General features: G+C 35.7%; 1 protein-coding gene across 3 annotated transcripts in view; it reads right to left on the bottom strand.

The window, feature by feature from the left end:
* KCNH7 (potassium voltage-gated channel subfamily H member 7) overlaps positions 1 to 23,179 on the bottom strand; it is a 512,838-nt gene that overhangs the window by 141,366 nt on the left and 348,293 nt on the right. For 2 of the 3 annotated variants that reach the window (XM_051848592.3, XM_051848593.3), the window contains exons 4-7: positions 16,776 to 17,204; positions 11,024 to 11,044; positions 10,576 to 10,599; positions 988 to 1,202 (exon numbers count right to left, since the gene is read on the bottom strand). In XM_051848592.3, the coding sequence (XP_051704552.2) occupies positions 988 to 1,202; positions 10,576 to 10,599; positions 11,024 to 11,044; positions 16,776 to 17,204 (689 nt within the window). The remainder of the gene's footprint in view (positions 1 to 987; positions 1,203 to 10,575; positions 10,600 to 11,023; positions 11,045 to 16,775; positions 17,205 to 23,179) is intronic. The other variant, XM_002712225.6, reaches the window with a different exon arrangement.

Raw genomic sequence — 23,179 nt, 5'->3', positions numbered from 1 at the left:
AATAGCATATATAATTTCTCACCTCAAATAAATATAGACTGCTTACATTTATTTATAAATAGTCCAATGGTCTTTTAGTGGCTATTTCTGTTCACACATAAGAATTTATTTACAAACAGCAGTACCGTGCTGTTGGTAATATTTACATTTACAGAAAAATTTTGTTAATTCAAAATCTTCAAAATGTGGCTTAGAGATTGGTGTCATTTTCCTTTATCTAGTGAATAGTTTATGCAAAGATTTGCTAAGCAAATACAATAAGTAAATTATTTGTAAAGAACTGCTTACTTGATAAATTTTAGTCACCAATTCTAAACAATGTATGTGCATCATAAGCAAAATCTAGGTACTGCTTGGCTTAGTATTTTGTTATAATAAGTATAGATCATCTTTATTTATTCTTTGAAGCAGGACTCCTCTTAGACAGTATCTTTTTACCCTAGTTCAAGTTCCCAAAATCTTGAAATTAGTAAAATATCATCCCTGAAAAATGTATTGTTTCACTCTGACTTTTCATCATCTCAGACAGCTCTTCTTCCCAAGGCAACTTAGATCTCACTTTGTCGAGTAGAATAAGCACAAAAAAGGAGGCCACAGCCAAGACTAAATCCCAATTAGTCCTCAAGGCTTCAATAGACCCATCCATTATCTTTAAAAAAATCATGCTTTAATAATGCAAGAGTTGGTAGCAAAACAATAAATATCCAAACATGATGAATAGCAGGTTAACCACCTCTACAACAGCAGGAACAATATAATATTTGCACGTTTTTGCTTTACCTTGTAATAGATAGAATCATAGTATGTATCTTTATATATCTGTTACATTAGGAGTCATCCAAAGTCTCAAGATATGAATCAAGATAAATAGGAGTACAGACAAATGGCCTACCTCTATTGTTAGTCATTCATAAGAAAAGGAATATGTTTTATAGTATAGAAAGAACTTAAGAGACCATTGAAACTGATAGTAAAACCATGTCCTACCTGGGTAACTTTCTCTGTCACATTGTGTGTCCGATCTTTAACCTTGGGTGCAATAATGGTTTTATCTGAAGAAGGAGGTGATGTATTCTTTTTTTCAGTTTTGACATCTGAAAAATTCAGAGTGAGCTGTGGAATCTTGTTAATGGTGCTGTATTTGTTGAGGTTTGAATCCGATGTGGAACCCAGGAGGCTTGACTTGATATGATTAAAAGGCCCTAAAAAATTGGAAAATATGTTTAAGAATAATATCAAAAGAAATGGAAGAATGAGATGGTCTTAAATGTTCTACTGTGATGATCCATGACGAAGGCGACTCTCCTTCAGGTATGATTAAATGTAGACAGCTGATACCTGAATTACAGAGTTTAGCATCATCTTCTGCCTTATGAGGCAGCTTGTGAATGCCCAAAGATAAGATTGGGCCTTGGCTATGCACCCAGAGAGAAAATGGCAGCCTAGGCTATAAACTGACTACTTTTATTAAAGTCTGAAATAAAAGAAGCACTCCACTCCCTGTTATTGCTGAAATTCTACCTTCAAGGTTTCTCATCATTTTTGTTTTATAATCTGGGGATTATCCAAGTAAGCACTTGCCTAGGGGGGCATTGTTGTGGCGAAGCAGATTAAGGCACCACCTGCAAAGCCCACATCTCATGTGGACTCTGGTGCGTGTCCTGGCTGCTCCTCTTCCAATCCAACTCCCTGCTAATGGCCTTGGAAAAGCAGCAAAAGATGACCCACATGCTTGGATTCCTGCCATTCACATGGGAGACTTGGAAGCAGCTTCTGGTCCCTGGCTTTGTCCTGGCCCAGCCCTAGTTGTTGTGGCCATCTGGGGAATGAACCAGTCAATGGTTGGAAGATCTCTCTACCCCAACCCCCCATCTCTAACTCTGATTTTCAAATTCATTAATCTTTTTTTAAAAAGACTTTTCTATGATTAAAATCACATGGATCATGAAATTTCTGAATGAATTGCTTGCCTTTTTCCAATTTGTGCCACATCCCTCTCTGTGTCACTAAGAATAAACCTGCCTGCGGGGTTCATCTAATGCTTCCACTATCTGTGTAAGGTTTCTAAAGCAGTTAAAATACAGATGAGGGAATTATGATAAGGATAAGAAAGGTAAAAGGCTATTTGTGTATGTTTTACTGTGTACTCTATTAAAACTTCTGTGATCTTATATGGGATGTTTGAAACTTTCCTTTCTTTTTTCCTTCATTTGTATTTAAGATTGATCACTTTTTGAGAGACAAAAACAAAACAAAACAAAAAACACTATAAAAACCACACAAGAAGAATGCTCTGGCAAACAAAGCTTACAGGAGAAGTGGCCATAGCTAGGCTATAGAACATGTTTGTTAGTATAGGTCACTTCTCACATTTCTTTCCTACATGGATAATTTGGCAAGATACTAAGACCTGTGGTTCCTGAATTGTGGATGAGGAGGCAAACCAGCACATATTTTTGAAACTAATTTTTGTTTATTGCCTAAAGAGTGTCAGGAAATACTACAACGAGTTTTATGTGCAGTGAGCAATATTACTTATAACATTATTTAGCTCTTAAAGATGAACAAAGAAAGAACCCGATAGTGTTGCACAGCCTTTCTTTTTTGTGCCGGAGAGAATGATTCTAATACACAAACTGGGGTGAGCATTGAGCCTAGTAATTAAGGCAGCCACATCCCATAACATGGTGCTTGGGTTCAGTTCTCGACTCCGGCTTCTGATTCCAGCTTGCTGCAAATGCACAACCTTGGAGGCAGCGCGTCAGGGCTCAGGTAGTTGGGTCTCTGCTAACCACATGAGAGAGCTGAATTGAATTGCTTGTCCCGGCCCATTGCTGGTTGTGACAGTCTTTTGGGGGAATGAATCTGTGGCTGGGAGCTCTGTCTGTTTGTTACTCTGTCATTCTGCTTCTTGAATCAAAAAAAAAAAAAAAAAAAAAAAACAACAAAAAACAAAAAAACAAAACAAAACAAAACAAAAACAGAAAATTGCAAGCTGTGTGAATAAACATGCTTGTTAGAATATTTTGCTTTGGACTGCTATTTCTCCCTTTCATTTAATGGACTTCATACATTTTGGAGACCAAAATATACTTTAATCATCAAGCAAGGTATAAACACTTTAACATTAATAGGACAAATTGTATATTTTGGACTTCAACAATCATCTCAGGTCTATAAATATAATGCTAAGAAAACAGTCTTAATCATTTTGTTCAGTTACTGGAGGGAAAAGTTTATGTTTCTTCATTATAAAACTTTGGAGTAGCTTTAATAAAGTATTGGTTCATTTAACAAATAGTGTGCTTCTTGAGCTGCATTTATGCTCATTTCCTGTATGATACCCTTGATGACAAACAAGCCCTTCTCAGGGAAGATTATCACTGGGATCACCAAGTATAGACTGACTCCTGTGTTGTCATTCACACAGATTCTCACTCTTTTCTATTTATTCAACAAGGATAGAAAAAAGAGTGAAAAGTGACATCAATTCATTTAATCTTAAGGCAAGTCTCTCACAGAAACCTCATTCATCAGATCGTTATAGAAATCCCTTCCCACTATTAATTTACTATTTCAACATAGCCTAATATTTCTGTTTTTAGAGTATGCCATGACTGTATTCCAGGTCTATGCCTTAATATTTGTAATTTATAAAATATGATAGGGCTTCAATCTCCTTAGATACTATCTTTTCCTCAATTCTAATGTTAGTTTTTTTTCATTCCTTTGGTAATTCAATTATATACAGGGACACTGGCAGAAGATTATAAGTGACACAGCTTAATTATGCAGTTCAACATTTTTAAAACCCTGAAGTTCATCTTCAGTTCTCTTTTTATATCATCCTTCTCTATACTGGATTATGGCTGTAGAATGTGTATACAGATGTTTAAAAATTTGCTTATTGTAGGAGATTTGGATGGAGTTTCTGGCCCAGACTTTACTGTTGTGGCCATTTGGAGTATGAACCAGTGAATGGAAGATTCTCTATCTCTCTCACTCTCTCTTTCTCTCTCTCTTTCTCTCTCTCTCTCAGTCACTCTGCAAGTCAAGTACATGAATAAATAAATAAAAGCTTTAAAAATGGATTATTTATGATGCTAATAGGCAAAAAGAAACTGTTAATCTACTCTGCCCTTGTGACTAATAAGCACCACTGAATTGGCTACACCTATGAAAACATAATCTCAGCTATGGCAGTATTTCATCTTGGTGGACATTCATAGAAATGTTCTTGATTCCCAGAACGATGAGGGAGTTTGATGTCACAATTTTTTTTCTTTCCCTCTCTCTCTCTGCCTTTCAAATCAATCAATCAATCATTTTTTTTTTTTTTAGAGTAAAGGTCAGCTCATTTCTCCTCAGTTTTTCTTGGTACATTATTCATAATTTAATTTTGGTTATTTTCCACTAATTCAGGTACAATCAATCAATTAATTATTATTGACTCCAAAGGTGGCCTTTACTTTTTATCCATCCATAGACATGCTTTAACATGTTATCCAATGATTATATGGAATGTTTTCTCAAGTTCTTAATGATTTTAAAGCCAATTTTTTCATGTCTGATTATTACATTTTGTCTTTTAGTATAGTTATGTTTGAACACTAGCATATTGGAATACATTTCATTTTATTATGAACTACTTTCTTCTTATATCTCCTTTATGTAGCAGTTAGCAAATGAAGTGGTCTTTTAGAAATGTGTTAGATTATCTCTGCATTTCATTTCAGGATAGTAAAGTGAATAAAACAAAATATTTGCTGAAAGACAAGACACTAAGTCTGAAACAGTTCAGTAACTGGTTGGCAAAACATGACACTCATATTTTGCCTCAGTGTCTGCAGCTTCATTTAAGTCATTATTTTAACCTCTTTTACTAGTGGAAAAATCTTATGAACTGTTACTCTATACGGGTTTTCCTTAAGCTCTTAGTCTTAGAGAGTTAATCTAGATTTTTTTCCTTCAAATGGATATATTTAATGAACCCAACAAAAATAATGTACTACTTAAAATACTTTATACATAGATAAGGCATTTATAATTTTTTTCAACTTTTTTCTATAGATTTTAAAGCAGATATTTGTGTGCTGAAGTCTTTGGGGATTGCAAAATGAACAGTGTTGACTCAGATTCCTCTAAAACTTACCTAAATTCTAGTAAGACAGAATTTGATTACTTGTACTGTGATAGGTGTTAAAAACATCTTTATTTCACCAACTGCAAATCTAGGCAAAAGAAATATGAGGACTAGAGGGAATGAGAATCAAAGACTACAAACCAGAATACAGGGTTTCCTACCTCCTAGGTCTATATTCAGAGAGGCCTTGGTTGGGAACATAGAGGTGAAAGGCAGCCTCACTGAGAGTGATCATGAACAGATGGGATTTAGGATTCTAATAGAAGGAAGGAGAATAGCCTGAAAAACAAAGTAAATGAATTTAAGGAAAATGAATTGGCAGAAATAATAGATTCAAAAGAAAGGAAAGTAAATCTCAAAATACATAAGAGAACTGGTTGTTCTTTAGAAATTTGCAAGATGGATGGCCAGATTAATTTTTTTCAATATATTAGGAGAAGATGGAAGCCAAGTAACCAGGCAGTCCAAGAGCTAGATAAAGCTTTTTATATATTACCAGTGTTGGATTATATACAAGTAGGCTGGTTTCCAGCTACAAAGAAATACCATCTATTTCGAGATTAAGCTAAAGGGTAAAGCAACAACTTGGATAAAACCTTAGAATGAAGATGTTTAAAATTCATCTGATAAGATTATTAAAATTTATCATGAAGCATGAAATGCTCAGGAGAATAGATTCTCCTGTACATAGTGCTGGAAACATTCTGAGGACAGCTAATATATAAACATATTTAAAATCATTTTATTTTCTTAAAGGTCATTGTCTTGAGGGTCTAATAGAACAAAGAAAAATTAAGCCAGGGGGTCTTTGTGCCATGCTTTTTATTGCATTGAGTTTGTTTGGTTACAGTTTATTATTTATTTGTTTTAGACAACTTATTTTTAATTTACATTACAGTCAAGGGCTTAATGCTTTGCTAAAGTTTAATAAAATCCAAATTGCTCAAGTGTCCTGATATTAAAGAAAATGCAAATGTAAAGTTTAATAATTAAACTTTGTAAATGAACAGTTTTATCAGTAAACATAAGATAATCAATTTTATTCTTAGAAAGATATATTCGAAGTAATCATCAAACTATTTGTATTCAACATCTACATTGAGTCAGATAGGTTTCATGGTTAGAGGGAAAGTTAAAACTGTAACAAATCTTGACAGTAATTTTGTTTCTGACTCATGACTGATGGACTACAAAACAAGTTGGAAACTATCCATACCCTTGTGAGAGAGATAGAGATAGATAGAGATAGAGATAGAAAGAGAAATAGAGAGAGACAGAGAGAGGTGTAGAGGTAGAGACAGAGATAGAGAGAGATAGACATACAGTGAGAAATTATGCAGGCTTTCTTGAGATGGAAGCAATAAAGTGGTAAAATTGTATTATTGTATTACTCAATAGGGAAAACAGGATAAACTCTTACTGATGATTTCAAAAGCTGAATAGGCAGAGAAACAATTAAGTTTGAAGTGAATTCAGTTAATCAGTACTTCAGGTAAGTCTAGATACCAGTATCACACTTTAGAAAACTTTTTTTAAATTATACATATGAGTATGTACTTGTATATAGATAAAATATGCAATTTATTTGAAATAGACCTTTCCTATTCTTTGGCAATATGTTATATAAAGAAGAACTAATTCCGATTCCAATGGGAGAGAATCCTTCAAAACTCTTTCTATGAGGCCAGTATTGCCTTAATTCCTAAATCATTGAAGGATACATCAATAAAAAGGAACTATCGACAAATATACCTGATGAACATAGCCGCAAAAATCCTTAACAAAATACTAGCTAATTGAATCCAACAACACATCAGAAAGATCATTTTCCCAAAACCAACTGAGATTTATCCCTGGTATGCAAGAATGGTTCAACATTCTCAAATAAATCAATGTGATATATCACATAAACAAATTGAAGAATAAAAACCATATGCTCATCTCAATAGATACAGAGAAAGCATTTGATAAAATACAACATTGTTTCATGTTAAAAATCTTAAACAAATTGGGCATAGAAGGAACATAACTCAACACAATCAGGGCAATTTATGACAAATCCACAGTAGCATCATACCGAATGGGGAAACCTGGAAGCATTTTCACTAAGATCCTGAACCAGACAATGATGCCCATTGTCACCACTGCTATTCAACATAGTCCCGGAAGTTTTAGCCAAAGGTATTATGAAAGAAACCAAAGGGATACAAATGGAAAAGTAGGAAGTCAAATTACCACTGTTTGCAGATGATATGATTCTATACATAGGGAAACCACAAGACTCTACTCAGAGGCTATTAGAACTCATAAGAGAGCTCAGCAAAGTTACAGGATATAAAATCAACACACAAAAATCAATAGCATTTGTATACGCAAACAACATCATAGTTGAGAAAGAACTTGTAAAATCAATCTCATTCATAATAGCTATAAAAATTTAATTCTTTGGGATAAACTTAATCAAATACAGGAAACATCTCTACAATGCAAATTAGAAAACATTAAGGAAAGAGTAGAAAATGCCATAGAAAATTAAAAACATCTCCCATGGTCATGGATTGGAAAAATTAATATCACCCAAATGTCCATACTATCCAAACAACTTACAGACTCATTGTGATTCCAATCAAAATACCAAACACATTCTCCTAAGATCTAGAAAAAAAGACCCTAAAATTAATATGGAATCACAAGATATCGTGATTAGTTAAAGCAATCTTAAACAATAAACATAAAGCTGGAAGAATCACAATACCATACTTCAAGACATATCACAGGGCAGTTATAATCTAAACAGCCTAGTACTGACACAAGAATAGAAATATGAATCAATGGAACCCCCAAAATACTTTTATTTTTGCTTATTTTACTTAGCATACTTATGTTGTACTTAATGTACTTATTGTTTTACTTAATGTACTTTCCTGTACCTAACTGGTATGCTAGTTATTCTGTTAAATATTAAAGTAATCAGACACTTAAAATTAGTAGCTTGCAATATTGCTGCAAAATGTTTTGTCAAACTTTGGTTTCTATCTTTGTCATACAAATAGCTAAGAATAATAATATATTACTATAGTTTCAATGATCTGTGATTAATTTTAAAATTTACTTTATATGAATGAAATTGATATATTTTAATTTGATTATAATTTATAGCCCTTGCCTGCACTGCTTCTGAACAATAAGGTCTTTTAGCTTTTTATTTGTTGAATTCTTCATTTAGTGGAGCATTAAATTTGTGACTATAACCTTAATCAAAAATGTTCTCTCAAGAACTGAAAAAATGAAAGAAGAAAGATAGATAGATGAGGGAAGAAAGGAGGAAGAGGAAGGGAGGAAGGAAATTACCAGTGCATTCTTAGAATTGTATCTATGAGCTACATTAAATCTGCTCTCTTTATATTAAAAATAGTGGAAAGTAAATAATAAAATAGTTTTCAAACACAGAAAGTAAAAACACTAAAAATTTTGAATTTATTTTAAATTTTATTGTTTACACATGTTTTCTCCAATTGATGGATTTAACTTTATGAATGTTAGTATGTGGAAACTTTCAATAATTGCTTAAAGGTTAATAATTCCAAATCTTGGTTTTGATGATTGTATTACATATTTTAAATTGTGATTATGAAATTGATGTGTTATCTGGATTTTATTTTAAGATAACAGTTTTGTTCAAAGACTATTGCTATTACAAAATGGCGGGATTGATGAAAAAAGGGTTGGAGATTGAGTAGATTACTTTATGTAGCTTTTATATATATTACTTTTTATAGCTGACCTGAAATGACTGTAGTTTGTCAATGTAGTTTGTATATGAACTACTAGTTTGAAAGAAAAGCCAGTTCACTATTTTATCTATTAAAAGTGATTTAATTCAGCCAGTGCCACAGCTCACTATGCTAATCCTCCGCTGCGGCGCCGGCACCCCAGGTTCTAGTCCCGGTTGGGGCACCGGATTCTGTCCCAGTTGCTCCTCTTCCAGTCCAGCGCTCTGCTGTGGCCCAGGAAGGAAGTGGAGGATGGCCTAAGTGCTTGGGCACTGCACCCGCATGGGAGACCAGGAGGAAGCACCTGGCTCCTGGCTTCGGATCAGCGCGCTGCGCCAGCTGCAGCACACTGGCCTTAGCGGCTATCTGGAGAGTGAACCAACAGAAGGAAGACCTTTCTCTCTGTCTCTCTGTCTCACTGTCTCACTCTGCCTGTCAAAAAATAAATAAATAAAATAAAATAAAAGTGATTTAATTCATTTCTCACTGCATTTAAAAAAGTCAATGGAGGGTGAATGTTTGGTTAAGATGTCATTTCTGACATCCATGTACCATAGCAAATTGCCTGCATTTGAATCCTGGCTCTAGCACTTACTTCTAAACGCTGGAAGGCAGCAAGTGATGGCTCAAGTATTTGAGTCCCTATCACTCAAATAGGAGAACTGAATTAAGTTCCCAGCTGTTAGCTTCAATCAGGCTCAATGCAGGCTGGTGCAGGCATTTGGACAGAGAACCAGCAGATAGGAGTACTGTATGTTTTTCTATCTTTCTGCATCTCTAATAATTTTTTTAAAAAAATCACTGGAAAGACTAATTGTCAGTTCCTAAGTTCAATCATTTCACACAGACAGGTTGTCAAGAGTCGTCTTTATCCTGTTTCTTAAGATTACTTTCTGAATGATGTCAATGAAAATCAACACCCAAGCTGATATTAATTTTCTCCTTTTAAGAAAACCCAGTGGAGAAGCCAAGGGTAGAATAATCATGTAGATGAAATCACATGCTACTATTAAAAAGGCATAGACCCTCTCTGAATTGGAAAAAACAAAGATTTTTGGGAGGAGAGAAACTGCCATTTTTCCCTTATTTTTAAATAACCCTGGACTTCTGACCAGAAAACTTCTTTGGTTTCTAATGCTATTAATTTATAACCATTGCCAGCTCTGAATTGATTAGAAAGGAATTTAGAAATCAATATACCAAACTGCACAGTAGTCAGAGCACCAGTGACATACAGAATAGGCCGAACAGTGAATGCTAAGTAATGATGGTTACTGGTGGAGACGTGTTCATGCAACACACATGCACAAAACAAGTCACTGTCACCATTTGCATACCCACAGCAGCATGCAAGGCCTATGGTAAAAGACCAAGTCAAAACACTTTTCAATTTAATGAGATTATTATTATTATATTTTGTAATCCTTGTATCTATGGCAATTAAGTAAAAAAAAAAGAGGTGAATTTCAAATTTTAAGCCAAATCAAAATTTATCCGAGGTATTTCCAGTAAAATATTACCCTACAGTAGCTGTAGGTCATGCCAGTGATTTCAGACTAATATAGAACACAATTCAAATGATCAAAATATATTATCAAAAAATAGGAAATGACTGTCATGCATGTACAGTTTACTACTACAGTAAGCTTAAAACCATACCCCCTGCCATCCAGGAACGTGAAACTAGTTTTAAGGAAACAAAAGAGGAACAAGTGAACTGATATGGTCATGTAGTACTTTGTTTACTTAATCTTCTACTTAAAAAAATCTGTTTTCCCTGAAAAAGGTTTATATATCACTATTACACTGGAATATATAGCTTGTTTTTTGTTTCTTTTTCATTGATTTGGATATTTAGGCAGTGCTCATTGTCAACCCAGGCTTATATTCTTGCAGGAAAAAAAGTTCATAATCACTTTAATGACACAGCTCAGAAAGTGACAACGTATCCAGCAAAATCAAGCCATGATGTCTCCACCAGGCACCTGGTCTAGCTAAGGGCAGCATGAGGGTGTTGCATTGAACAGGGCATCCAGCAGGCAGGTTAACATGCCAAGTAAGGGGAAACTTTAAGCATCAGATGGTGAAATCCGCATTTGCACATTACCTTTGACATTGCGACCATTGTCTGTTTTGAGCATATAAGGATAAAAAGAGAGAAATATGAAAAGAAGACTAAAATTATGTTTTATATACTAAAATTCCTCTAGTAATTGTAAAAGCAATTAGAAAACAGGACATAATGATGAAAATTTATACTTGACTACAATTAACACTGGGTGCTATTTAAGTAAAATACATATACAAAAATATTATCTGCCATACCAAACATCCTTGTTTAACTATAATAAACATTTATCTTACTTAATTTAAAAGGATCCCAAGCTACAGGTTTTGTAATTATGATACTTTGAAGAGAGACATCCTCAGCCACCAGTAGTTGGGACCATAACTTTCAACCTTGTCAGAAGCCAGTTTTAGTGTCGCAACCACCATTTACAATATATTTAAAAGAAGACTACATAATACTTTTCATGCTAAGCAATTTTGATACAGTTTAATCCAGTGTATTAATAGAGAAAATTCTAAGATAACAGTTTTCCTTAATAAACCAGCTTGTATTATTAATCACAATTTTAACTCCTCCCTCTCTCAAATGTTGTTCAATGTATACTTTGAAAATAGCAAATATAACTGAAACAATGTTAAGCAAAAATAATTACAAAAATCAGTGAAATATCTACTGATTTAAAAGGAATGTGAAAATATTTCTATTTTCACAATGCACTGAGTATAGTACCTCAAATATTTAGGAAATTTGTTTATATTAAAATGTGTCATTTTAAATCTCAGAGTGGGGCTGGCGCCGCGGCTCACTAGGCTAATCCTCCGCCTAGCGGCGCCGGCACACCGGGTTCTAGTCCCAGTCGGGGCGCCGGATTCTGTCCCGGTTGCCCCTCTTCCAGGCCAGCTCTCTGCTGTGGCCAGGGAGTGCAGTGGAGGATGGCCCAGGTGCTTGGGCCCTGCACCCCATGGGAGACCAGGAAAAGCACCTGGCTCCTGGCTCCTGCCATCAGATCAGCGCGGTGCGCCGGCCGCAGCGCGCTGGCCGCGGCGGCCATTGGAGGGTGAGCCAACGGCAAAAGGAAGACCTTTCTCTCTGTCTCTCTCTCTCACTGTCCACTCTGCCTGTCAAAAAATAAAAAAAAAATAAAAATAAAAAAAAATAAATCTCAGAGTGGAATGCTTTCAGATTTTTTTGAGATTAGCATTCTAGATGCTGATATTTGCTACTAACAAAATATGCATTACTAGCTTTGAAACACATAAACGAATTAAATGAGCCATATCAAAATCATTCAAACATATACAACATTTGATAACTGTCAACATTTTGTTAACATCTTACACTGTGCTCATGTGAAATCTTGAGTTTTTTATCACAGCTTTTTAAGAGCTTACTATTGAAGTAATTCTATTAATGTTGCATACTATATCACATTTCCAATCACGGGGACACCAACATAAAATGTGGCCATGGATAATAACTCACTTCCCACTCTGAGGGAATCATAAAAATGAGTGGGAAAATAGAAGGGATCTTGCTTACACAAAAATAATGGCTCCATCAGAAGCTGAGTCCAAAAATCATTAGGAAAGTAACAACTGCTTGAAAGTGGTCCAAAATTACAACTGTACTCACCAAACTAGAAATTCTATAATATGATCTACAAATGTGAAGAAAACTACCAGACATTACATTATACAGTTAATGCCACGTTGACATTCCAAGCAGAGTGTGTGATCTGTACCCTGAAATCTGATTGTTACTCCTCCATGACAACATAAGTGCAGAAATTAGAGTACTTAAATCTTCCACAGCAATGTGACAGAATAATTTCGTATCTGCTGAATCTAATGATAAAACAAATGGGGTTTATATTTTGCCTGTCTATTTTGTAAAAATTCATTTTTGACTGTATATTTTTATTATATTTACAAATGATTCAGTTTGTGATGGATTAGAAAAAAAAAAATTCTGGTCCTTCACCATAAATAGATTGAGAAGCATGAAGACACTTCAATATATTTGTGGAAACTGCTATTAAAAGATCATTTATTTTTGGTGCAAAAAATTGAAAGTCATGCATAGGAAGAATCTTCAAAAAGCTCATGGAAATGCATATTATGTTGAACCTATGCATGGGTTTCAAAATTTTCGCACTAAAATTACCATCTTTGTATTCCATTTTCCCCGCATCTTTTGAACTACCTCAATGCAGTTCTAAGCTATGTGCTAACACAGATTAAATGAGAAGATCATGTAAAATATTATGCATTAATATTTTTGCAAAGATATTTAAAGTTCTGAAAAGGTAGTCCAAGCAGATGGAGATTTCTCTATTTGAATGAAGAGATAAATTCAAAATCTGATGCATGTGGAATTTAGACTGTTAAAGTTATATGAATTCATAAAACTGAAATCAATTTTAAAAGTTTTCTATATTCCCATATCAATGACTCATTTTCTAAAATGCACCAAATTATGTGTCTTGGGAAATTTAGTTTCCTCTGTGCCAATCAATGATTTTTTAGATAGAACTGATCTAAAGCAGAAATACAAAATATCCTTTGGGTTTATCCATCTATAGTCACACATTGTATCATTTGCAAGAAAATGATAGATTTTCTGAAAACAGCTTAGCTTGGGTGGGGAGAGGAAAATGAGGACAGTTGTAGGACTAAGTGTCTATGTGTGATACCTGTACTGAGAAATACAAAAATCTTAGTCATTCTTTTCCCCAATTTTGTCAGTTACTCTTCCACAAAAACTGAAAACAGGAACGTTAAGTCATAAAATCTGATCCAGACTTTCTGTAGGATGTATTGCTTATGTATCAGTTTGATTGTCAAATTTATTGTTTCTCACTTTTATACTATCACTCAGGTTCTGTCTGTAGAATGTAAGGCCAACCTTTGAAAAGTTAATATGATTGCTACAGATGACTACACTAACTAGACTAATGAAAACATATATTGGTCTTTCATACTAATGTATAGGATTTATTGTTGTTCAACCATGGAACCCATTATACAAAGGTCAAATTGCAGAGGATCATTAAGGAAATATTGAGACTGCCATTGCTAAATGGTATAGAGCCTCAGGTGATTAACAAATGTGGGAATTGTCCTTGATTTTATTTTCTTTTTCCTTGTGACCTTCTTTGAACCGCAGACTGAAATGGATGTATTAATTGCTCTTGTAAAGTATACAGTTTTTCAAAGCTGTCTTACAGCAAACTGTCCTTTCTGTTTCAGATGTATTGATTTAGTTCTCCTTGATTTTTTTTTTCCTGCCAACTCATTTTCTTTCACCTCTTCTGCCTTCTCTACTTCCCTGTGCCCTTTAGATAAAGATTTTCCACATGATTCAATCTTAACACTTTGGTTGGAATTCAGAGCATTACAGAGCAGAGCATTCATTATTTATTTATGTATGTGATTTTGGAACATAATTCATGAGCATGATCTTCTCAATGTCACACCAACATTTATCAACTATCTGCCATGAAGTAGACAATTATGCTAGATGTAAAACTTGCAGAGCTCCAATACTGGAATGGCTCACTACAATGCAATTGTTTGCCTGAATATCTAGCAAGAATGACAGATACATAAAATACATTATGAAATCAGTTAATTCTTCTGGCTTGGGAAGGGGAAAATAGGTCCCTGAGGCCAAATGGTACTGTGAGGATGGTCAAAGTAGGGAAGAGTATTCCATAATAAAATAATGAAGCAAGAAAATGTATGAAACATTTTTGGAAACAAGTTACTTCAATGAAAGCCTAAAATACAGTGTACAGTGGGGGAGTCTGTCCTGCAGAATCTTCAATAAGACTTGACAATAACTGGTCCATTAACAAAGCGTCAGGTGGTCCATCCTAAGGAGCCATATGATCACATTTATGCCTTTAAAGGAAAACCAGTAGAAGAAAGAGCAGTGATGGTGCGCAAAGAAATTATAACAGAGAAAGATTAGCAGACTTTTCAAGAGCCCAAATGCATGGGAGTTTGAAATGTTGAACTCATATATCTGTGTATGGTGCTCTGAATCCTAGAAGCATTGAGGAATGTTCAATGGCCCAATAGACAACTTCTATGACAGGATGCTGGAAGAAGGGAGGAAAAACTCCATGAATTTGATTGTGCACTATGGACAGGCAGTCTTGGGTATGACTCAGGCTCTGACATGTACTAGCTGTGCAAACTTGAGCCAGTTACTTAACTGTCTAAGCTTCGGTAGCTTCAATTATAAAATGGGACTTAAATGGCTCTTGGGGCCAGCACTGGGGCTTGGTGGATAAAGCCAGTACCTGTGATGCCAGCATGCCATTTGGGCCTCAGTTCAAGTCCTGCCTGCTCCTCTTCCAATCCAGCTCCTGGCTAAAGTGCCTGGAAAAGCACTGGAAAATAGTGTAAGTACTTAGGCCCCTGCCACCCATGTGGGAGACCTGGATAAAGCTCCTGACTCCTGACTTCAGCCTGGTCCATCTTTGGCTGTTGTGGACCTTTTGGAGTGAACCAGAAGATGGTTCTCTTTCTCTCGCTCTCTCTCTCTTTCTCTCTCTAATTCTACCTTTCCAACAAATGAATAAATAAATATTTTTTAAAATGTTGCTTAACTGCTGTTGTTGGAACAAGATTTGGCTCCTGAACTCAGGTAGAATTTTAAACCCCAAAGTCATAAGGCAATGGTATTTAAAGGGCTGAGAATTAATCTGGCTATAGTGTTTGGAGCTGGAAGCTTTGGGAAAGGACTGGATTAGATTAGGCTGTTAGGCTGGAGGCCCCATGATGGCACCATGATTTTATAAAAACAGATGTAGGCATTTGCACTCCCTGCTGCTGTTTGATGCTCTGTGCTGCTTCAGGACTCTGACAACAAATAGTCATCACCAGATGCAAAACCAATGGGAATGCCTGATCTTGGACTAAGAACCTCCAGAATGGTGGGCCCAAGCAAACCTTTTCTCTTTACAAAGCTAACTTCTCTCAGCTACTTCACTGTAGTGGTGAAAAACTCATTAATACACTAACTTGTAGGATTTTTATTAAAATTATCTGTTAATGTGTGTCAAATATGTAGATTGCCTTGCACATGGTAAATACTTCACAGACCTAATAGCCATCATTGTATTAATGATGAATCCTTGCTTTTTGAACATGCCTATTTTCACTACTGACTAATAGAATAAAGTAAACATAGAGGCCAGGGACTAATAAATAAATTCTGATTTCACTTTTAAAATAAGTATTTTTAAGATCAGGATTTTCAGTGTTTGTTTTGTTCCCTTAAACTTTTCCCGATTCCCCTCCTTATCCTCTTCTCCTGTCAGTTTTTACATTCTGATCATTCCCTACATCACATTTTATTCATCTCTTCCTTGGAAAAGAGTTGGCCAATAAAATAGTCCTGTGATGAAATAGCACTCATTCTGTTGGGGATGTGAGTGTGTGACCATGGGTAAATGTAGTAAAATAAATTATGTTGGAGGTGATCCTGTTCATTACCTAAGCAACTCTTATATTAAGTATTAATTAATCAGCTCTCTATGAGGTAGGCAGATAATGGCAATCATCCTAGTTCAGAAACAAGAAGCCAGTAGAAAGGAAGTCACTCAATAGGTTTCAAGGAGGAACCAGTAAAAACTCTAAATGTAAAAATTCACATTTTTTAATATTTTAATCACATTTATTCCTCCCAAAAATAAAGATTAATGTTGAACTTTGAAATAATGTGAAAACAGTTTTTCATTATTCATTCATATGCTTCCATATTAAAAATACAAACATACCTTCACTGGCATGCCTGTCTCTAAAAATGTTCTTAGGGTGGACACTGAACCCTTCTATGTCGTGTACGGAAGATGCCCTCCGTATACTACAAATGCTTTCTTTAGATCTGGAATGAGTCAGGCGGGAACTTGACTGCAGCATGTCAGGATAGAGTCTGTCCCATTGCCTCTTGGGAGAAGAATGGTCAAGAGGTCCAGATATATTCACCAATGGGGAACATTTGCTAGGCTGTATCAAGGCTTTTGTATCATCTGCTTCAGAAGGGCTGCAGCTTTCTTTTGTCGGAGACTTAAAGTGCTTCATGGCAACTGAATCATCACTGTGTTTAGATGAATCGATTACTACCACATCAGGGTCTTCTTGGGGCAAGGACTGCTTTCTGTAGGTGAGAACTCTCAGACCAGGAAACTTGAACCCAAAAAGTTTCCCTACAAACAGAAAGAGAAATGAACATTATTATAAGACAAAGGATATGTCCCTTAACAGAAACATGATTGACTCATGTTTAAACACCATGTAAAAGAATTATTAATAAATACTTAATTGAGATAGTTACAATTAGAATGAGAGAAAATCTTCTGTGAGATCAGCATCAATTAAATGATAACTAGTAAGAAAATAACAAAATAAGAAATATGCTTTGATATGCTTTTTATTTTTTATTTTTTGACAGGCAGAGTGGACAGTGAGAGAGAGAGACAGAGAGAAAGGTCTTCCTTTGCCGTTGGTTCTTCCTTTTGCCAGATCAGCACCGCGCTGATCCAAAGCCAGGAGCCAGGTACTTATCCTGGTCTCCCATGGGGTGCAGGGCCCAAGCACTTGGGCCATCCTGCACTGCACTCCCTGGCCACAGCAGAGAGCTGGCCTGGAAGACGGGCAACCGGGACAGAATCCAGCGTCCCGACCGGGACTAGAACCCGGTGTGCCGGCACCGCAAGGCGGAGGATTAGCCTAGTGAGCTGCGGCGCTGGCCCTTTAATATGCTTTTGATACATGAAAGTATTCTTCAGATGAAAGAAGACTTTGGTTTTAGCAAACTAAAAATACATATTCACATGCATCCATTTTTCTTGGAAATTTAAAAAACGAACCCAACTTATATACCAAAGAAGATTGGGGTATCTTATGTCAGAGAGTAAATGCAGGGAAAACTATATTGTATGTGGATGTATGTGTGTGTACGTGTGAGTGTTTGGGGTGTTAATATACTGGTAGTATAAGGAAGGAACGAAGGTGAGGTTAAGGAGCTGGCCTCACATACCCAGAAGGTTTGCCTGGTATAATATTGTGAGTAGACTTTGAGTGGGAGAAATTGATTCTACTACATATGGCAGATTCCTCATTTCATCTGATATTATTGAAATTTTTTTAGTTTTAAACAGATATGTATTGCAAAGAGAAGAATTTATTTTTGTTGTTTTTTAATTCCAAAATTTGTTCTATGCAAATCTCAAAGTGGGTGAGTTACAGGATTAAATATAAACATCAAAATTAGATATTAAAATTAAAATAGTAGGTAGTAAGTATAAACATCAAAACACAAATATTAGCAAACAAAATCACTGATAATTTAAATGCAAATTTAAACAAGGGGATATAATTTTTCCATTCCTTAATTTAGCAGTAAATAGAAAAAAAAGTATGACATCTAGTACTGGCAAAGAATACTGACGGGCTTTCTGACACCTTACTGGTGGGATTGCACATTGTGACATCTTTGGGAAGTCATCTGGCAGTATTTATTAAAATCAATAATAGAAACTTTTCATTTGGCACAGCAAGCCATGCATAAGGTACTGCAAAAGCATAAAAATAGTATGAATATCTATTAGAGAGTGATTGAATAAATTAAAGCATTTTTATACTTTGGAATCTAATGGCATTCTTTAAAATGTTAGAATGTCCATATGTTTTGACTAAAAGGTTATTAAGTTAAATCACTAAGTTAAATGCAACCATATCAGTAAGTTAAATGGAAATTTTGATTCTACATATGCATGATATTATTTTCCTTAAAAAAAAAAACAACAGAAGCTTATCTTTGTTCAGAGAAAGATGTAGGTTAACACATATCAAACTTTAAAAATTGTTTAGCTCAATGGATACATTTGGAAGTAGGTAAGAATATTGTATTCTTCATATATCTCTGTTGCTGGTACAGACATACATTCTTTTATACGTTTAAAAAATAATGCAGTAAGTAGAATTTCTACTACTCAAAGTAAATGAAATTAGGGAATTATCAAAACAAGAATCTGTACTCCAAAGCTTCTCTGAGTATTATTTATAAGAAGAGATAGTTTATGATTTCTATTGCCAGTATAGTAGTCTAGGTCCATATCATCTCATGACTTTATTATTAAAAATTGCACTTCTAGATAATCAGCTGTGTCTTCAGGCTTTTATACTTTCTATCTTCTTAAAGTCTTTAATGTTCATGGGCACCATTATCTTTAAGATACGTTGAACTTTTCCTTGATACATTTAAGATAGTACTAAAACATGAAAGAACAAAGAACATTTTCCTTTTTTTTTTTTTTTACAGGCAGAGTTAGACAGTGAGAGAGAGAGACAGAGAGAAAGGTCTTCCTTCCATTGGTTCACCCCCCAAATGACCACCACACCGGTGCTGCACCGATCCAAAGAGCCAGGTGCTTCCTCCTGGTCTCCCATGAGGGTGCAGGGTCCAAAAACACTTGGGCCATCCTCCACTGCCCTCCCAGGCCACAGCAGAGAGCTGGACTGGAAGAGGAGCAACCAGGACAGAACCGGCACCCCAACCGGGACTAGAACCCCGGGTGCCAGTGCCACAGGCGGAGGATTAGCCAAGTGGGCCGTGGCACTGGCCAAGAACATTTTCAAAACTAATGAACTTTCTTCCATTTAGAGAATATTCTTCCAGTGGATGATCTTCTTTTCACATGCTTTCATTCCCCCTTCAGTATCGTAACTGATAACTTACTCCTCCAACCTCATTGTTTCCTAAGTTCCAAATCTATATTTCTAATCGCTCTGTTAATATCTCTACTTAGAAGGTCTAAAGGCAACCTTAAATCTCATGTCCCATCCCTCCAAGCCCAGACATTTTTCTCAGTGAATAGCATCCATGCAGTCATATGTGAATGGCACTTGAGGGGCATATTATTTCATTTCATTCATTTATTAGAGAGAGAGAGAGAACGAGAGCGAGAGAGAGAGAATATCTTCCTTCTGCTAGTCTGCTAGTCATACTCTAAATAACCACAACAGCCAGGGCCAGGGATTGCAACCAGGATCTCCTAAGTGGGTGGCAGAGATCCAGCCACTTGAGCCATCACCTGTTGTTTCCAAGGGTACACATTAGCAGGAAGCTAGAATTAGGAGTAGATCCAAGCCTGGAATCCAGGCACTCTGACATTGGATGAAGATCTTCTTGTGTGCCAAACGCCTGTCCCATGAAGGTTACCTACTTTCTTTCACACTCATCCCCCATATCTGATCAATATCAGTCTTCTAATTGTGTTCATTTCACTTCCTATATTTGTTTTAAGTTTCCACTTCTCATCTCCACCACTTTTTTAGAAAAGATTTATTTATTTATTTGAAAGTCAGAGATACACAGAGAGAGGAGACGCAGAGAGAAAGGTCATCCACTGATGGTTCACTCCCCAGATGGCTGCAAGGGCCAGAGCTGCACCAATCCAAAACCAGGAGCCAGGAGCTTCTTCCAGGTCTCCTACACAGGTGCAGGGGCCCAAGAACTTGAGCTATCTTCTACTGCTTTCCCAGGCCATAGCAGAGAGCTGGATTGGAAGTAGAGTAGCCGGGTCTTGAACCAGCGCCCATATGGGATGCTGGCTCTTCAGGCCAGGGCGTTAACCCACTGCGCCACAGCGCTGGCCCCAATCTCCAATTTCCACTACTCTTACTTCTGCTAAATCTATTAAGGTAATAACACGTTAATCACTTTTCACATTTGCACCATTAATGTCTGTCCTTAAGTGATAATAATTTAAATATTTCAATAGAATTCATCTCTGATCATGTAGGCTATTGTTTAATCACTCCTCCACCACCCTGGTTCCCCATAACTTTATGTTTTGGGAACAAAGATGAAACAATCTCCTCCTGAAGCTTCTTCGCTTTCCCTTCCTCTCTAGAATTTAGCCTAAGAGACTTTTCAGTTTCTCTGAAGGTCTGGGCTCTTTCAGATTCAGAGTTTCTTTTGATTTTACCACTTTTTTTTCCCCTCCCAAGCTCATCCTTTAGGTTTTAGCTCCATAGTTATTTCCTCAGGAAAGATTTTCTTCCTCTAGAACTTGGCTAGCAGCCCTCTCATAGTTGTCACCACAGTTCATAATTATATACATGTTGATTTTCCAATTGACATTTCTCTTCCTCATTTGACTCTAGAGCTCGGAAGGGCAGGCTATCTGTTTTTCTCACCACTAACTCAGAGCCCTGATAGAATGCCTAAACTTGGTAAATGAGTTTCTGTGAACAAATTCTAAACTGAACTCATAATAGACTCAATTCTGATTGTGGAAAAAATGAGACTATTACTCTGCATGTGATAATTAGAGAAGCTTAACCTCCTGGACTTGTACTGACTCATATCTTACAAAAATTATTGATTAAGTGGAATTCAATAGTTCACAGAATTGGTGAACTTTATGCCATGCTCTCTATATTTGATACAATCTTTATTGCTGATTCAATCTTTTACAACTGTTGTGATTCTAATATCTACAAAAAAGTATCAAACCCCTCATCATCTAGTGAGGTTTATATAAAATATCTATTACAGAAAATTTTAGAATCAAGCAGGCTAATTTTTTTTTGTTTTAACCATTCATTTTGTGGTCCAGTAGTTAACTGAAATAGAATTTATTTCTTAGATCTGGCATTATAGCAAAGAGGGTTAAGCCACACCTGTGCTGCTGGCATCTGACAGAGGTACTGGTTAAAATCTTGTCTGTTCCACTTCTGATCCATCTCCTTGTTAATGGCCTGGGAAAAACAGGCGAAGATGGCCCAAGTGCTTGGGCCCATGCTGTCCATGTGGGAGACCCAGAAGAAGCTCCTGGCTTTGGCCAGGACCAGCTAGGGTTGTTGTGACAATCTGGAGAGTGGACCAATGGATGGACAATCACTCAGCAAGTATTGGGGTGGGGTGTGTATGTGAATATTCTTCAGTTTCTGCAACCCTAACTTTCAAATTAAAATAGATAAATCTTTTTAAAAATGAATTTATTTCTCTGAAAATACAATATATTGACCAACCCCAAGTGCATTCAGCATTAAACTCTGGATTAATGAATGAAGATGAGAAGAACCAATTTGTACAAATAGGATTAAGTAACAGTGCATCGTAGTAACTGTTCTGCAAGCCCTCTTCTGTATTTCTACATGCTCAAATAAATTGCCAAGTTGAAAATCTGTGAACTGCTTCGAAGTCGTTTGATTAGTTCTTAATGCACATGAAATCGAGTTATAAAGCAGTTTACAAATCAATTTTGCAAGCTTATTACAATTTATTGAAGGCCAATGGTTGCTTTTATTCATTCTTCATCAGCAAACACAATCCTTCTCCCTTGAAAACAGTTCAATGGCTTTCTTAGATTAATGACCACATACAGCATTTAGTTTGTTCCTATAGGTTAGTCATATCCAAGGTGGTACAGATGGTTTTTTCTGCATCACTAGGTTAATTTAACCATGTTATATTGCATTACAGATTTAGTTATCTAACTATAGTTCATCCGGAAAGAATACACATTGAGAATTTTTCTCAGTGTTAGCACTTTGGAGCATGAAATATAGAACATAGATGAGTGTAATCCTGTTACAGGTCTCCACACTGGAAAGCATCTTTTTGCAGTAAGTCTTTGAATTTTAATATATTAGCTCTCTAGCTTGAATAATTAAAACAAATACTATTTAGCCTGTTATGTACTAAAAAGCTTAACAATACTGAAATAAAAAAAAAACAGAATGAGATTTTTTTCATCCACATTCACACATTACCAGAGAATTACAAGTGCTATTAAACAACCTAATTTTGGTCTGTTCATCCAGGAAGGTATGTCGTTGCTAACATATGTGAACTTATAACTACTACTAGAATGTCTTAAGGCATATCACATTTTTGAAGTTGCTGAATATAAATTCCTAAGCTTGTATCTTCATATATACTGTGCCATATTTAATGAAGAAGTTTTTACTTCCCAACCAAGAAGACACGTACATATTCCCCTAGTCTTTGTCTTTGAAGAGCCTAGAATTATCCCTCCCATTTATATTAGCAAAGATTTAGAAAATTGACTGGTGTCAAATAGGAAATTATATAGTCAGAATAAGTAAAATAGCAACTTTCTTGATTTAATTTCAGTTTTACTGAAGGTGTAGTGTTTACTTGCATCAT

Source organism: Oryctolagus cuniculus, chromosome 3 (assembly GCF_051225735.1).
Source record: "Oryctolagus cuniculus isolate XC-2025 breed Fujian yellow rabbit chromosome 3, ASM5122573v1, whole genome shotgun sequence".
NCBI classification, from domain to species: Eukaryota; Metazoa; Chordata; class Mammalia; order Lagomorpha; family Leporidae; genus Oryctolagus; species Oryctolagus cuniculus.
Note: the sequence above shows the minus strand (reverse complement) of the source record. Positions and strands in the feature narration are given on the sequence as shown.